At 34.1% G+C, this 18,491-nt stretch overlaps 1 protein-coding gene across 2 annotated transcripts in view; it reads left to right on the forward strand.

Moving 5' to 3' along the window:
* The window catches only part of LOC119839483 (cadherin-89D), a 34,347-nt gene extending 16,996 nt beyond the window's left edge, over positions 1–17,351 (forward strand). Inside the window, exons 3-21 of one of the 2 annotated variants that reach the window (XM_038365769.1) lie at positions 4,101–4,287; positions 6,602–6,710; positions 7,019–7,221; positions 7,673–7,801; positions 8,431–8,623; positions 8,908–9,066; positions 9,334–9,467; positions 9,572–10,175; positions 10,314–10,472; positions 10,561–10,741; positions 10,812–10,975; positions 11,110–13,256; positions 13,543–13,749; positions 13,967–14,136; positions 14,322–14,390; positions 14,587–14,790; positions 15,344–15,664; positions 15,969–16,085; positions 16,629–17,351. In XM_038365769.1, the coding sequence (XP_038221697.1) occupies positions 4,101–4,287; positions 6,602–6,710; positions 7,019–7,221; positions 7,673–7,801; positions 8,431–8,623; positions 8,908–9,066; positions 9,334–9,467; positions 9,572–10,175; positions 10,314–10,472; positions 10,561–10,741; positions 10,812–10,975; positions 11,110–13,256; positions 13,543–13,749; positions 13,967–14,136; positions 14,322–14,390; positions 14,587–14,790; positions 15,344–15,664; positions 15,969–16,085; positions 16,629–17,121 (5,950 nt within the window). In that variant the 3' untranslated portion in view covers positions 17,122–17,351. Of the gene's footprint in view, positions 1–4,100; positions 4,288–6,601; positions 6,711–6,993; positions 7,222–7,672; positions 7,802–8,430; positions 8,624–8,907; positions 9,067–9,333; positions 9,468–9,571; positions 10,176–10,313; positions 10,473–10,560; positions 10,742–10,811; positions 10,976–11,109; positions 13,257–13,542; positions 13,750–13,966; positions 14,137–14,321; positions 14,391–14,586; positions 14,791–15,343; positions 15,665–15,968; positions 16,086–16,628 lie in introns of those variants that run through there. The other variant, XM_038365768.1, reaches the window with a different exon arrangement.
* The last annotated feature ends 1,140 nt before the right edge of the window (positions 17,352–18,491 follow it).

Here is an 18,491-nt window from a genome sequence, read left to right on the forward strand (position 1 = left end):
AACTTTTACTAATCACATCTCATGAGTTAATGACAAACTGACGAACACACAAACAGATAGACGGACAACAACGTCTTAGGAATAGTGCCTTCTACCTTTCTCTTCAGATTGCGGAACTTTAAATCCTTAATGATTCAATCGATCAAAAAATATTCCATTTCAAATTAATTTCATTTCAATAATTCACAGGTCTTTCCCAATAATAATTCTAGATTGTACGCTATTTTAAAATGATGTAAGTCAATTATATATAACAAGTTCTACAATGAAGTCATAATTCACTCAATAATTCAATCACTTAACACCTAATTTTGCTAAAAGATATATTAAAATGACCTAATAGTTCTCTTTAGCAGGTTATGCAATATTTTTTTAATAAAAGCTTATCTTGATATGTCTTTGTAGGTTTTGAGGAAAATCAAAATTGGCGGCATTGTGTGACATTCTTTAACCGACTTAAAAAAAGGAAGATCAATTCGGACTTTTGTGTTTATTAGATATCTCATAACTTTAACTGAGTGTATAGATTTTGTAGTTATTTTATTTGAAAGTTGGTGACTCCCGTGTCTTGTTCAGACAATTTGGAGGCAGTTCAGTTTTTTATTTATAATTAATATTGATATGTTAAGTTAGTCAATGTTGATCTAATCTGAAATATCACCCAAATTTTATAAAGACTCTTAAAAACATAACCCCACTTTTGTAAGTTGAAATCTAAAATGAATTATCATTTCATACCAATCCTTGTAAAAATAAATTCAATAAAAAGTATTTATTTATCGAATCCAGTTACATCATTAAATAAATACTGAAATTAATCTAAAATATATGGAAGACTAGCTGCGCCCCGCGGTTTCACCCGATATTCCTGCGGGATACGGACTTACGCGCGTGAAACCGCGGGGCGCAGCTAGTTCATTAATATAACAAAAATAGTTTCCACATTTGTATCACTTGACATCGTTATACCCATCATAGATCTGACCGCAAGTATAAGTGCTTAACCGTGGAGAACCTTTCGTATTGGGGACAAGATGGTCAGTTCCAACGTCAACATTACACAAGAGTGATAGTAAAAGTGTATGAGGCGGCTACTGTGGGGGCAAACGGGCGGTTTATCGACGTTTTAGTGAAAAATCGGAGAAAATACTTAAGAAATCCTTATCAGTGGCAGATATCGAGATTACAAATACTTCCTACTAATATTATAAATGCGAAAGTTTGCAAGAGTGTGTGTGTGTGTTTGTTGCTCTTTCACGCAAAAACTACTAAACCGATTGCAATGTAATTTGGTACGTAGACAGTTGGACAACTGGAATAATATATAGGCAACTGTTTATCCCGATATTCCTACGGGATACGGACTAACGCGAGTGAAGCCGCGGGGTGCAGCAGTATAAGATAAAAAAATCTTTAAATATCATGATGCAATGCAAATCTGACGTCACTTTGCCGTTTTCTCTATAAAACGTCCAAATTGTAAGAATTATATTTATAGTAATAATAATACGTTAACGTAGATTTCAATAAATGTTTTTTCATATTTTCTGCCCTGGATTATTTAATATTTTTTTTTTTAGGTAGGACCTAAATCTATATATATAAAATTCTCGTGTCACAGTTTTCGTTGCCATACTCCTCCGAAACGGCTTGACCGATTCCTCTGAAATTTGGTAAGCATATTGGGTAGGTCTGAGAATCGGCCAACATCTATTTTTTATCCCGATATTCCTACGGGATACGGACTTACGCGGGTGAAACCGCGGGGCGTAGCTAGTACATGTATATTTTTCTTCTTTTTAGTCTTAAATTTTTATAGCACAATAACTATTAAACTCATAATGGCCTATTAAAAGGCCTACAGCTAATGAACGAGCTTGTATAAAAATAAAATAAATAAAATTCCTTAATAGCAGTAATATTCAAATTCCATTACATCTACAGCGTTTATTAGGTTTATCAATGTAGATGCCTTGGCATAGTTTAGCTTTGGTAAATTTTGAGCGTAATCATGAGTGTGTGTATTAAGAGACGGGCGGTTGAACCGCTCGTTCACTAGCGTTTCTCCCGCTCGTCTGCAACGCGTTAACATTCACAGAGCTGTAATAGAACATTTCGCGCTGAAAGTAACGCATCGTAACGTTACGTGTGTTACTGCAATCGGATAATAATATGGTCTAATTACTAATAAAATTGTTATGACATCATTGTTTTGTTCGATTTTTTGCGAACTATGAAAGAAATATGGTTTTTTTTAAGTGAATCAGGTATGTTGCTTTAACCGATATAAAATGAGGAAGTTCTCAATTGGATTGTATGTTTTTTGTTTGTTAGCTCAGAACTATTAACTGTCTAAATGGATTTTGATGATTGCTTGAAAGACTGGTGCCTTCCGTGTGTTCGGATTTTGGTCTAAATATAACAATTTGAAGGTGGTTTAGTTTTTGTTAAAATAAATATGGAGGAACATGCTAATTATCTTAAAATTGGAAAGCGAGAAATCTTTTTCTATGTTTTCTGTTATTTATATGATATGAAACGTGTTATTTATATTTTTATATGTTTAAGTATCAAAAAAATAAAATTAACACATTTTATGAAATCTACGAACATCTATCATTTGATTCTCTGTTAAGATTGACTTTCATGACCAACATACAAGGGAAGTAATATTATTACAAAACAGCATCACCTCAGGTACGCCCATTAGCTGGGTTGATCAAATCTTTTTAATAAATTACTTATTAAAATGAGATTTATTTTTTACTACCAGGTGTAATTTATGGTTGTAATACCACAGATAACATAATACTAACTACTAACATTTGAAACTTGTTATTGTTGTTTTAGGCATATCGATTCGGTCTAATTATTATTTTTGCATGCATTCAGTACCGTCCATTGGAGACGAGTTTATTTAATGTTAAGGGTTTGGTATTTCATATGTTGTGTACACAGAAATTATTACTTTAAATAGCGACAAAACTAGTTATGTTTAATTATAATTTAAACGTAAATTTACGCAAATAAATGCGTAATGGATATTGTTAAACTCTTTTTCGTTTTGAAAAAAAATTATTTTAGCATTAGGTAGACTTTTTTTTTCTTTATTGAATTAAGTTATTTAAAAAATAAATCACATTATATTTATAATTGCATGCAATATAGCCAAATAAACTTTTCATTATAAGGAATGAATGAATACAAACAAATCATTCATAAAAATTGTGTATTTCAAACCATTTTAAATTAACGACATCTAGCGGAATTCTTATGAGGTACATTTTAGTTGAGTTCTCTTGAAGTTTAGAACGTAAAGCCTAGATGGCGTTTGTATAAACGAAGCCAAATATATTTTCGTATTTATATCACTTCATGTAATTAATATGATATAAAAGTTTATTGGAAACAAAATCAATTGCCAAATAAAATGAGGAGGCATATGAATTTTTGTAATTATTATGTATTCCTGTGCTATTATAGAACAACATAGGAACATTTATACCCGTGGTACGTTTATTTTCCCGCTATAAGAAACTTCGTTGTCCTTAACAAAAGCGGTAAAAGCACATTTGGCGATTTCAATTTTATTAATATAGATCACTTCTTAATTACTTTTAATATATTCTATTGACATTAGCTAAAAAATAAGGGTAAACTAACAAAAAAATCTGACGATCCTAATAAGGGTAGTAAGATAAACTCGTTGTGAGTTATAAATTGTTTTATTCTCATCTACCGTTAAGGTGGGTCAAAATCGAGTCTAAAGGAGTTACGTACAATCATATATACATACAAACATGTTAAAAAACTGTAAGTCCTGAAGCATATTCACGTAAAATAATATATCGGTGTAATGAAATTTAGAAAAAAGATTAATTTTTTTTTTTGTTTTTGCATGCATACCCTTTTACGACTTATCCAACAGTTGGCCAAAAGGGCAAAGTTTACAATTTACTTCACAACATTTGCTCATTAATTAACTTATTGTATTATATTATTATCTGTAAAGAAGGGTCATTCTTGAACCTAAAAATGTACATTCACCGTCATAATCCATTTACATATCTCTATTAATTTCTATATTTTTACGTTTTCAGAAAGAACCTGCTCCTCCAGGCGGTAGACCGAGAGGACGACGCCCACCTCTTCACATACCGTGACGTCAACCGCACCCACGTGGCCGTGATCCTGGCGCAGAGCGTGGACCACCTGGTCGACAGCGACACGCCACAGAATGTGGTCAAGTTCAGGCTGGGCTGCGACTTTGATGCCGGCGATGATCTGGTTTGATATGTCTTTGTTCTGCTCTGTTGCAATTTATGCGCTTTCTAGTATGGGAAAAGTGGGTATTCGTTAATCTTCTTCCTTCTTATTGTAACTAGCTGTTGAACCGGGATAGAAACTTAAATTATTTGATTGCCACTGAGGAATAAAGTACATTTTTGATCGTGAAATTATTGTGAAATCGGTTAAGTAGTGTTAAAATTAGTACATTACAAACTTGCTAGTAAACATCGTTTTAGTTATTTTTGTCGTTTTCTTTAACAATTTTCCAAGCAGCCAGATTATTGCATAGGAAAGGAGGTGGCAGGAAACGATTATTTAGTAATGACAAAAAAATAAAAGAAATACGAAATGTGCTCATAAATTTTGAGATACACGCTGAGACGGATGGACACACACACAGCCAGCGAATTCTTGAATACCTAGGGTACGGAACCCTAATGAGAAGTGCCGTATTTTCAGTTAGCATCAGGTGGAAAATTCCGTGCTACGCAACCGTACAAGGTTTTTTTTTCCCCTATTCTTTAATTATATCCTAGCGCATTCGGAAGATAACCACCACCTAACCACCAGCCAAAACCAAAATTTATAAAGAGATGTTGTTTGTGTATTCATCACCAGCAAATTTATAAAGAACTGTTGTTTGTGTATTCATCAACTCAACCAAATCCAGGGGGCAAGCAGTTGTAAATAAGGAAACAATAATTGTGAGTAGGCAATAAACGCAACAGGGGTAAAAACATTTTCACTTTTACGCGTATCGTAAAATCAGATGTGATTTTGATAGAGTCAATGAACCTGCTGAGAGCACAGACAAGGATTTATATTACATAGAAATACCCGTTATATTTGATGGGTACAAAAGTCGTGATAAAGGTACACCATATTTAAAGAAAAGTGCGGCAGTTATCCAGAGAATAATTATTTTTATAAGGCACCAAACGGCCTTCAGTTTGTCGATATTAGAGTAAATTTTAATGGGACTACACGGTGGCATCAGTTGTGGCACAAAAACAATCATCAAAATCGCTCCACCCAGTCAAAAGTTACGAGGAAATAGACCCAGAAGAAATAACCTAATTATATATAATTAGACACTTTTTAGAAGATGTTTTATCAAAACATGCAAACCCTCTATAGTCTATCAAACATAGAAATATTGATTAAATTCCAGTTTCACTTCTAGATCTTTCCATAGCTGTGCGTTGCGTATATTGTTTACGTCTGTTCTCCAAGATTTGCATAATTGCGTTTGGTGCTGGCGTACTATTTGACAATATGCTAATAATGTTTGTACATTGCTATAACATGTGTCGATAAATAACTGAACAGAATAGAATGGGATTTTGCGGGCACATTGAGGTCGACGTTTGTGATTGCTTGCTTAAATTTGGGTGTATGATAAATAGACGTTTCCAAATGGTGAAAGTAACTCAGTCTGTCTGTCACTTCACACCAAACCACTGAACCGATTATAATGAAATTAGTTGCAGAGATAGTTTGAGACCCGAGAAGAGACATACCGGCATCGTTTTCTTTGACAACAGCCTCAGGCGGAAAGCTAGTGCAGTTCATAATTTTCTTCTCCTTCATTCCATTAAAATGAAACACAGATGCGATAAAAATATCCAATTATTTTTCAATACACTTGTGGGAATTTTCAGATCTATCTTTATAAATAGAGTTTACACAGGACACGTTGCTATTTTCGTTACAATCGCAATAATGGAAGTTGAAGCCTTTAAAAACCACTCGCTGAATGTCACAGACTAATACTATTAAAATTTCCATCGGACTGTATGCGGGTAACTTGTTTTAAAGGTTGTTGGGGTCGAGTGTGTGGTGATAGATGTCATAAAGCTCTCGAAAATTGTCGCAAACTTTTGTTGTATGAAAAGTTTGTGTAATATTGAGTATTATAGCCAAACTTAAGCAGAAGGAGATGAACATTTTATAAATTTAATTATAAGGTTATATAGTTTTCTGATCTAAACAGGCTGATTGGAATTTCAGTCCAATAATAATTGGAGCTCATAGATTTGGTTCACAAGTATAAGTATAACTTGATCTGAATTTGTGACGTGGATTTAAGTGTGGATAGATTAAATTTGGGGTGACTAGAAAACCTATGTGATGTAACTGCTTAACATTGATAAATACATATTTACCGACAAAAACAGTGGAAGATAATATGGTTATGTATTGTCTTTTATACTATCTGTAATGGTGTACAATATGCGTTGGTTGTCATACTCTTTAATACTAAGAGCAAAAGTAGTATATTTAGCACAATTATATTATTGAAATGTTTCAGATATCAGCGTACCTGTCTGTGACGGTCTACATAGAAGATATCAACGATAATATACCCACCTTCATAGACGCGCCGTACAGAGTCAGCGTGGATGAACTTACTCCACCAGGTCGGAAATTACTTATATTAAGACATCCCAAAACCCTATGAGGTTTTGGATCCTCTCCACTTGTTGCCAATTTGTATCATAACTTTTTTGGATAGTTTGACATTCTTCTGAATAGTAGTTTATATATTTTACTAATTGAAATAAATGACAGCGATATTTCGAATCTGCTGTATTAGGATTTCTAAGACAAAACAAATTTGCCGAGGAAAATGGAGATTGTGATTATTTGGCGCACTTCATTTTTGAATTTTGTTGACTTTACTTTTGCATTATAAAATCATAATAAATCTATGGTTTAATGTTTACAGGTTTGATCATATACCGGGGTATACGTGCGTTCGATAGAGACAAACCCAACACGCCGAACTCCGACGTGCAGTACACCATAGTGTCTGGCGATGAGGAGAATCGTTTCGCTCTGGAGAGTTCACACAAGCCGGGCCTGGTGCTGAAGAAGCCTTTGGACTATGACAATGGGGACAGAGAGTTCCTGCTCACAATAACAGCATCGGTAAGGATAACTGACCTTTCTTTTTGTTGATTCTGTTGACAAAATACAACCTAACGTTAGTAAATAGAATAGCAACTAATTAAAGTAATTCTAGAACCTTCTTAAATAATGGAATACAAAAAATTATGAACGATTTTGGGCACTTATAAAAATATACATGTCTAATTACTGCTGGTGTACCTGATTCGAAACCCACGTATTTATCGTCCATACTCTTCTTTATCCATTACTATAACATCCATAGCTATAACCTGCGGCATGACTCACATGGTACCTGGTTCAAAAGTAGCCTATGTGCTAAGCCAGACAATAATCTATCTCTGTACCAAAATTCCGTACAGATACGACAAGCTGTTTTCGCGTGTAAGCTTAACAAAAATCCATACATCCATCAATACTTATAAACTTTCGCGTTTATAAACTAGGATTTACCAGCTCTATTCGCTTTCAGGATCGCGGCTCCCCACCTCGCAGCTCCAACACCACCGTTCACATCATCGTGCTGGATAATGATGACCTGTCTCCCAAGTTCACTCTTGATGTGTATAGAACTAAAATACCGGAGTTTTATCCACTTATGGTGATTATTTCGTTGATTTTTTTTTTGTATTTTAACTCTACGACCCACTTTGATTTAATGTTTTAATTCTTATGGAATTTACTGTTATTTGATAGTTCTTTTATATATCGATTTAAATATTCAGATATAAATGTAATTTCAATTTATGATTTAGTCTATTTTCTCATCTAATCGAATAAAAGATAATTAATATTTTGCATATTGATCTTTCGCCCAAAATTCTAAGATGAATATGAAGTTATCAAATAGTATACAATGTGTACACATATTGTATCTGATATTGTGAGCCTCATTGTTTAAATTTACATATAAATCGAATTGATTTTATTGACCCAATAATACTCGATCTATCCATCACTAGTCAAGTACAGTATACTATGCTATGTACTAGTATGCTAGTACGTAATAAAGCTTACTTTATTACGTACTAGCAGTCTGTCTTCACCCGTGGTATATATATATAATCAATAAATAGCCTTTTTTAATAAATGGGCTATCTAACACTGGAACAATTTTTCAAATCGGACCAGTAGTACCTGAAATAAGTGCATTCAAACAAACAAACTCTTCAGCTTCATAGTATTACATATGCTATTTATATTCATAATACTTCTGTATGTTGCTATCAGAATAAAAGAATCCACCAAGAGCTATCGTTTGAACAACCAATTCGAGCGTTTGATCAAGACACTGGCGTGGCGGCGCCAGTTCGTTACGAGCTGGTGTCTGGTAATGAGAGGAGGCTCTTCTCCCTCAGCCCCTTGAATGGCAGCCTGTTCCTGGATAAAGAGATCGACTTGGATGCTGAGAGCGCTTTACCGGGTATCTTTGATGTTTTGAATTAAGTGAATGGTCTTTATTAGTGTGATTTTTGCCAAATTGTACGCCTTCTTTGATATCTAAGCTTCCAATCGTATTTCCAATGGTTAATTTTATAACCATTAAATAATGTAGCAAAAAGCATTAAATCTAATCTATGTAATGTATAAGAAACACTTATATAGGTAAATATAAAAAGCAATAAGTTTTAAACCACATAAAAAATGCTTAGCAAACATTATTATCTTTGATTGAAAAAAATATATGTCACAAAATCATATTTCCAGGAAATACATTCATATTACAAATACAAGCGGCCCAAGTGGATAATCCTTTGAAAACCGCGCAGGCGAGGGTGGAGCTAGAGATATTGGACCTAAACGACAATCTGCCCGAGTTCGAGGTGGACTTCTATAATATCAGCATCGTCGAGAACTTGCCAAATGGTATGAGAGGTTTAATATTTTTTAAGCATACATTTGGAAAGTACATGATGATAGGTATACAAGCGATCATCAGTATCATACTGTTTTGTGATATAGTCTATTTAAAACCGATTTCATTGTAAATTAGATTCTATTATAATGTGAAAAACGAATAAATTTTAACCCAATAATCAATTTCAGTACGTTTATTACATAGCCTATTGAGAAGATGGTAAAGTTTAAAATTGTTCATTTACATTTGATACTAGATGATTACTATTTTCATAGGTTTCAGTGTTCTTCAAGTAATGGCCACTGATAAGGATCAAGGGGATAACGGCGAATTTACATATCAACTGCATGACCCTAATGGAGCCTTTTCTATTGACCCTAGATCTGGTTGGCTTACTGTCAAAAACCAAGTTTGTATTTGTTTTTTATATTCAATTATTAATTTTAATTTATTTTTTAAGGTGTTCTAATAAACCTTTTCATCAATGACAGTGATAATTGCATTTTTCCTCAGACCGTCTTAGATCGCGAACACCATTCGTCCCTACGAATGAAAGTATTCGCTAAAGAAAAGAATCCGAGCATTGTAGGTACATTCCTGGATAAACAAAGATTGTCTAAATGGCGAAGAAATCCCGCTCCAAAACTACCACCATCAAAAGAAAAAACAACATATGTGTTTCCAGATAGAATAGGAACAAAAGCAGAAAATATTGAGTATAATGATGATACACATCAGTTGATGTCGTTTGTTACTGTTGAAGTAACATTACTAGATGCAAATGATAATAATCCCATTTTCATACCAAGTAATTTGTATGAATTCTCCGTTAAATCCAATGCGAAGATAGGAACTGAAATTGGAAGTGTAAAAGCAGTGGACCATGATTTAGGAAGGAATGGCATAGTTTTATATGATTTACAAAGAACGAGCAATCTGACAATTACATCGCCGTTTCAAGTTGATGCTAAAACAGGCGTGATTACATTGGCAGAATCGCCGATTTTAGACGGGAGGCATGCTTTATTCATTGAAGCGTCTGACCAGCCAGCAAACCCCAGTGAAAGAAGATATTCTTTAGCTGTGGTAACCATTGACGTCATAAATATAAACAAAGGTAAGATCTTAAAACTACACGAGAAATTTATGTAATGTATAACTTAAAAGATAATAATGATTGTGAGAACATAGAGTGAATGCGCATCTGATTTACGACTGATTTCCGTATTGATTTTTAAACTTTATTTATGTTTAGGTTCTAAAACCGATAAACCAGATTTTATTGGATCTCCTTACGAATTTTGGGTTGGATCAAATGTCGGCATTGGAACAAGCGTTGGGCAAATAAGGGTAAACGATGCCATGCAAAAAGGAGAATTATCCTATGATTTATTACACGGCTATGAAGAAGGAGGTAAATTTTAGTGTTTTATATTATCTATTGAAATGAAAACGCCTTCACTTTCTTTAAAAACCGATTATAAATGATTTTCTTTTTCTAGTACCATTTGCGGTCGAAGAGCGTTCCGGTGTTATAACAGTAGTGGATGAGTTATCTAAGTTCGATCGACCGGTTTATGACTTTGAAGCTGTGGCAATACAAGAAAAATATAATTATTCAATAACAACAAATGCGACAGTCCATGTTGTGGACGTTAATGATGAGAGAGGTGTCTTTTTGAAGTAATTATTTTCTGTATTCGTAACTACTGAAAATTTAAAAATTATAAATAACACCTTTTCATTATTTCAGAGGAACGCATTCGCCGCTCGTGTTTCATGTTAAAGAAAATATCGCTGGAGCTACAATTGGACAAATATTTCCGAGCAATATGAGTAATCTGTCTGTCAATTATACTGGAAAAGTAAGGTTCATTATTGCGAACCAGCAAGACGTTTCTGATGATGTGGCTATTGGTAAGATGTAAAATTAATTCTCATGGATGTCTTGTATTTAAAATAGAAGTTTCTTATACGGTGTGAAATTTGTAAAACTTCATTTCTGTATAATACTAACGTGTTTTTAAATTTAAATATTTTCTTTCTTTTAGGGCAAGATGGTACAATTTATGCACAGAAACCATTGGACAGAGAAAAGAGGGATACTTACAGAATGACCGTAATAGCTGAGTTTGTCAAAGGAGTTATTTCGGGTGCTAATTTGTATCAAGTTACGATACATGTTGACGATGAAAATGATAACCCTCCAGTGTTTGAGTTACCCGTTTATGAAGGGACGATAACTGAAAATGCATCGAAAGGAACTGAAGTGAAAATGAATAATAAAATAAAAGCAAAAGATGCGGACACAGGGACAAATGCTATATTCACATACACTCTTTTTGGTGACGGCCATGAATTATTTAATGTCAACGAAGAAACGGGTATAGTTACGTTTATTGGAAATAAACTTGACAGGGAAGAAAAAAATGCTTATTTATTAAAGATTGTAGCCAGAGATAGAGGTAGTTTAAATTCAGAAGCCAAATTAACTATATTCGTGACCGACATTAATGATAATGCACCTAAATTTGACCAATTAATAATACCTCTTGGTGAAAATATAGAATTATTAGAAAACTCGGAATTAAGTTCTGTGAATGTATATAAAGAAAAGGGAAATGCTACTGGTGTCATATTTAATGTTGAAGCTAAACCTAAGAACAAATTTGCTGTAACAGTAGATTCTCCATTATTTTTAGTACCTGAAAATATTGCAGTGGGTACAACTCTACTAAAATTACATGCTATAGATATGGATAGTGGGGTAAATGGTCAAATTCACTATGAATTTATTTCAGAGGTATTTTTGCCACCTTATTCACTCCCTCCCACCGCTTTACAGACGAAAAGATATTTCGTAATAAATGAAAGATATGGTAATATTGTTGCCGTTAGGGCATTGCCACCAGAATCCGAATTTCGTTTAAATATATCGGCACTAGATGGTGGCCAACTAAGTGATCACATTACTATAAGACTGTTTATTAAAGATGTTAATGATCATTTTCCCATGTTTAAAAAGGCTTGGTACAGTTTCAATGTAGAGGAAGCACAGTACAGCAGACGAGTTTTAGGAAAAGTAGATGCAACCGATGCTGACTTTGGACAAAATGCAAATATAACATACTTTATTGAACCATCCAATGATGACTTACCATTCGAAATATCACCACTGAGTGGAGTATTTAGCGTCAATGGTGAACTTGATAGAGAGAGAGAAGATAAGTACGTATTAACAGTCGTAGCTATGGATAACGGACAGGAAAAGAAATTATCGTCATCTGTAAGTGTAGAAGTGCAAGTATTAGACGTTAACGATAATGCGCCGAAATTTTTTGATTATAATGAATTGTTAGAATGGAAACACTCGGAAGCAGATGAAAAAATTAACCACAATTATGAGTCTGTGAAAATGATTCCTGTTTATAAAGCAACACTGGAAGAGAATGCACCGATTGGTACTGTTGTAACTAGAGTTTATGCAAATGATTCAGATTTTATTGGCAATGGAAACGGTCTTATTCTGTACAGCATACCACAAAAGAAAAATCAGCTTAACATATTTTCTATCGATTCCAAGGAAGGTGTTATAACAACGACAGGAAGATTAGATTACGAGACTCAATCATTACATAATATAACTGTAATTGCATCGGATCTTGGATCTCCGAGTTTAAGTTCTACTGCCTTTGTTGTGCTAACTGTGACAGATGTACCTGACGAAATTGAAGTATCGGACAAACCAGTGTTTATATCAAGATATTATGAATTAGAAATTGAAGAAAATGTCCAAACTCCAGTTGAACTTGTCACCCTAAATTTGACTGAATATTATGAAAATTTCAAAATGAGATATTACATTTACAATGAAAACGAGACGGATATAAAGAGAACTTTTGTGATAGATCCACGTAATGGAACATTATATTTAATAAAAAGCCCTGATCGTGAAACGCGGGATGTTTATGAGGTTATTGTTAGAGCAGAGAGGCAGAAGATTAGTCGAGAGTTACCGCACATGATATTCCCAGTAGCAGATGATATTTTGGAAGGAATGACGAAGTTTGATGTAAAAGTTGTAGTAAGAATAAAGGACGTAAATGACAACGCTCCGAGGTTTATCTACGGTGGGAGACCCATGGTTACAGCCATTCCAACGACTGCACCATTCGGATATGAAGTTATACAATTGCAGGTGAGAATGAAAATCATGAAACGATTAACGAACCATTGAGTACGCCTAGTCCAGGCAAGAAAATAAACGTTGAGATAATTTCATCTTCGCCACCTCATATTTTACAAATATATGAAAATTTAGCTGAAAAGTACTTGGCTATTGTTAATCTGATCTTTAACTACACGGCTCTAATTGGTTTTTTGTCTAACGATAAAGTATTAATAATCACAAACAACATTATTCGATAACGTTTATAATATTTTCTATAGAATAACGTTAAGAATATTATCTCGATTACACACAGGCGATAGACGCAGATGCCGGCATCAATGCGGATATTCGCTACCAAGTGATCAACTCAGAAGGCAGGTTCAGTGTGGACGCGGTGAGCGGGCGCGTGCGGGTGGCGGGCTCGTTCGCACGGGACGCGGGGCGGGTGCTCGGCTTTGATGTTAAGGCCACTGATAGACGCGGCGCGGATGACGGCCGATCGGCGATTGCCAATGTTTTTGTAAGTACTGATGATTGTTTTTTAGTTGGAAGTTGTTTCTAAAAAGTAAGTAGCTTAGGTATAAAACATGATTATAGATTTGAAGTGGATATTAAATAAACCTCAGTATGTATACAGTGAGTCGGTTGTAGACTAGAGCAGTTTATTTTAAAGATTATTTTATTAGATAGAAGAGAGGCACCTATCCATAATACATGTCCAATTATTGTAATTTCAGGTCTACGTGCTGGATGAGAACAAGCAACTGGTCATAGTCGTAGCTGCGAAGCCCATGGAAGTCGAAAAAGAACTGTACAATATAACAAGGTACCTTTCCAACATGACCGGTTTTGATATTCGCGTGAGAAGACTAGAAACTAGCATCAAGACTGCTATGGATGGCTATGCGTGAGTTATCACTTTTAATGTGGAATAAATGATGATTTTTTTATGGTTTTAAAGAAATCAAACCAATATTAATGTTTTGCATACATTATACTGAAATTCACTGAAGGAAAATAGCTGCATAATATTAATGAATAAAATGCCTAATTTTGTATTCATAATTAAGTCGCAATTTACTTCCATTTCAGAACCGACATGTACATTTATGCTGTTGACCCAATATCTAATGCTATAATTGATATGGATGTGTTGCAAAAGTAAGTGCCGTGCATCGTTTAGTTCTGTAAAAACTCAAGCGAGTAGGCGTTTATGATTTCTCTTCAGGTCTATTTATACCAATCGTCTAAATATTGATAAAGAAAATAGACATTACAACAAATTGTTTGATACTTAAAAGATACTATTCTGATAATAAAATAAATTAAACAAAAATAAAGAAAACATGCTTTCTAGGTCATTAATGAAGAGAGAAGTAGCATTGCGTCATAATTTAGCCGGGTTCAAAGTTCTAGAAGTTGGTGACACTACAATGGTTCAAGCAAGAAGTGCCCAAATGTTTAGTACTATGGAAATTAGTGTTGTCGCTCTAGGATGCCTGGTGTTTATCGGTGCCTTCACGACCGCCATTTGTATACTCTGCGTCCGCAAAACAAAAAGGTACGATAAGCTTTGATTTGTTATTCCAATAAACTTTTATCAATTCAAAATATCTGCTTACAATATTAACATTCAATAAATATGAGAAAAATCCTAAGCTTAGAGGCCAATGGACAAAACTTATTCATGAAAGTAAGCAAGGGTTTTTTATTCCACATTTCAGACACCACCATCATCATCATCATAAAAGAAAGCATACGACACACTATTTCATAAATTAACTTAAACATTAAGATAAAATTCTAGAAATAACTCTATTTAGTTATATTAAATTCTAATTTATTGTCTGACTCTCACTTTAATAAAAAAAGTACAAAGTTCATAAGTGTTTCATTAATTTTGTTATCTATTACACACAATGTTTTCACATATTATTTCTTACACATATTCGCTTTCATTGTTAATAGCTCATACATCTCTTATAATTATCGGACTACCAAAGCTATCAAGTATTCCTTAATATTTATAAGTATGCTGTATAGTTTCTCTTATCGCTATTCTAAATTAACCTATTATTTCTTGGACTCACTTCTCTTCTATCTTGTCCTAACAGAAATCGTCATCAACCATATTCCCAACATCGCCATAAAGCTTTCTCTACTGAGCATCTCAGTAAATTCGGAGGTCTCTTCCCGTCTGGGACCAATCAGTGCCAAGAACTGAATCAGTCATATAGCGAAGCTGACTCTTATATCGATGTAATTAATCAAAATCCCACAAAGAAGATCTGTCCACACGGTAACACTATTGAGGAATTTGGGAAAGCACATCAGAAATGTATTAAAGGTCAATTTGATAATATTAACGGATCGGAAATATTCAACCACAAGCACGAGAGGATGTGTATTAAATTTAATCAAAGACCATCGAAGAGGTGAGACCTTGATATCTGTATAATAATCATAATGCTTTATTAATATATACATTTATTTAAATCTTGTTCCTTTCCTTATTAACATGTTTAACACTACTAATGTGTCATTCTACATACTTCCTACATACACTAAGCAATCGACACTAACAATACATAAAAGAAATCGTAGAAAACGGTGATGGTTATTGCGCCTAACAGAGTGGACACACACATTTGACTTTGTTATGTTGTTTTTAAATATATATACTCCTATATCGATTCAATTGTACCATCACCAACAATTTTAACACATACATGAACATAGGAAAGGACAGGAAACCTCGATAACGTCAGTGAATTCCAGCGGACAAGACTCCGGCATCGCTGAGGCGAAGTGTCCCTGCGGACAGTCTTCTGTGCAAACTTCGGAAGAGAGCAGTGGGTGAGGGAAATATATATATAATGTTTTACTTTTCATCATTATTATAAAGTTAGTTACATTAACAATTGTCAACAAAACATTTATCGTCTTCAAATTGTCAGAAGTAGGCAAAATTTAATGGAACCACACGGGAGGCCACACGTTTACCTAGTCGATAGTTCTGATGTAATAAAGCCCAAAGAAAATTACCATCTAATTGTCTTTTCTTTTTTGACGTCTGTTGAAAATCAACAAGATTTTTTGCATCATTGTTTAATTGAGCAATAATGTCGATTTATTTGATTTTGATTAATCGCTCATTATTAGTAAAGGAATTTGAAATGAAAATGATTTCAATAAAGGAGAAAAGACAATTATTGAAATTTTAAGTAGTAGTCTAATTTTAGTAGTAATCAATTATAATAATATATTCCGTAGAAAAAAAAACTATATTCTCATAATAAAGAATGCCATTTGGTTCCTTCCTTCCTCCTAGATCCTTCTAGACGCAATAAATAACGCTTCATCAAGTTTGTCAATTCATAAATATATATATGATTACAGTTGCAGTTATGAAGATTCCCTGAAATCTAATCATAACCACGACCGCAAAGCCTATCGAGATTCAGAACCTAGGTTCAATAGACGAGCATCATTCGGCCACCAGCCGTTAGACATTCGGCGGTATAACCACAGACGCCAGTCCTTCTCGGAAAATCTACAGCGTCACTTCCCATCCTTCGAAAGAATCGGGTCCGCATCGAGAATAACAAGGCAAGCCTCAACACCAAACGTGAACGCTACTCAGTCTTACTTCCTAAACGGAAAGAAGAATTACAGAAGGAAAGAAGTTATGAACGAACCCATGATAGACTACGATCACAGCGAAAATGAAGACCACTTCGACACGAGGCTGCGGAAGTTGAGCAGCACTCGAAAGGTGGGAAGTTTCGTTGATTTGAGTGGACAGCCAGCTATGTTTGTGGCCACACCAGCGGCTGCAGAGATCATGAGGAGGCAAGGCAGTGAAAGGCTAATGTTTGCGAGACCGTTATGAGATATTTCGGTTGTTACTAGTTGCCATGGCAACGACGAAGCTTTAAGAGTAGTGACGGAAGGAATTGTTAACTTGTACATTTGAATAATAATAAGTGTAAAATTGTAGTGTAACGTAATAGTTAGTGCCATTGCGGATATTTGACTTACCACCTTTGTAGGATAGCGATTTGTAATTATTTATCTAATGACTTGTAAATAGTGATGTAATAAAATTTGTATGTTTTTTTTCTTTTTCGTTTTATTTAACTTCAATAATTTATTGATAACTGAATGTTCTTAAATAACTTCTCGAATGATTTTCTTCAATAGTATAACGTATTAATACTACGAAATATTTGATTGTAATATCGATTGTACAAACAGAAAATCAAATCAACTGAAGTCCCGAATGTGCAAACAGAATCGAAATAACAAACCCATTAAAAACAAGGAATTTGACAAACAAATTATAAGTTGGCCCGTTCGTTGACTCCACAATATTGGATGTGTCTTGTTTACGGTCTGTTTTTCAGTACATTTTATCGTGTTTGATATATAACACATATTTGTAGTAGGTATATTTTAAAGTCATATTAGTAACACCACTTATAACTCAAGAGGGGCTGGACGAATTTTGATTGTTTCTGATTTATTAGAATTGTCTCCGCTTAAGGTTATTTATTCATCCTAATAATATTTATAAATGCGAAAAATTGTGAGGATGGAAGTATGTGTATGTATATGTTTGTTATTCTTTCACGCAAAAACTTTTGAACCAATTGCAATGAAATTTGGTACTTAGATAACTGGACAACTGGAATAACGCTTTTTATACAGATATTCCTGCGGGATATGGACTTATGCGGGTGAAACCACGAGGCACGGGTAGTTATTTATAATATTAAAATCAGGAAAAACATTGCTACCTGGACGGAGATGGAGGAAGCAGCTTAAAGCTTTTAAATAACAAACTAAACCGGCAAATACTGTTCTTACTCTTATAATTTAGGGGTAAGAAAATATACATGTTGGCCAATTCTGTGACCTACCAGATAGGCAAACAACATTTTATAAGAATCGGTCCAGCCGTTGCGGAGAGTTATGCCTCTATAGTCTATGTTGTAGCGGTAAGCATTTCTGGTTTGAGCCCGGAGTTGGGTTATCGAACAAAATCTAATATAACATATGGTTCTCGCAGATAACAACGCTTTCTATTGGTAAAATAATGTTTAAAATCGGTTAAGTAAATCCAGATACTACCCACTCCAACGTCACAAACTCACAAATTCACAAACTACTTCTTTTTAATATCAATATTAGATAAAACAACATTTTATTTAAATTATTCATGTTTTTAATTATGTATTCTAGGTACCTATTTTAGGTGTC

Source organism: Zerene cesonia, chromosome 3 (assembly GCF_012273895.1).
Source record: "Zerene cesonia ecotype Mississippi chromosome 3, Zerene_cesonia_1.1, whole genome shotgun sequence".
Taxonomy (NCBI): domain Eukaryota; kingdom Metazoa; phylum Arthropoda; class Insecta; order Lepidoptera; family Pieridae; genus Zerene; species Zerene cesonia.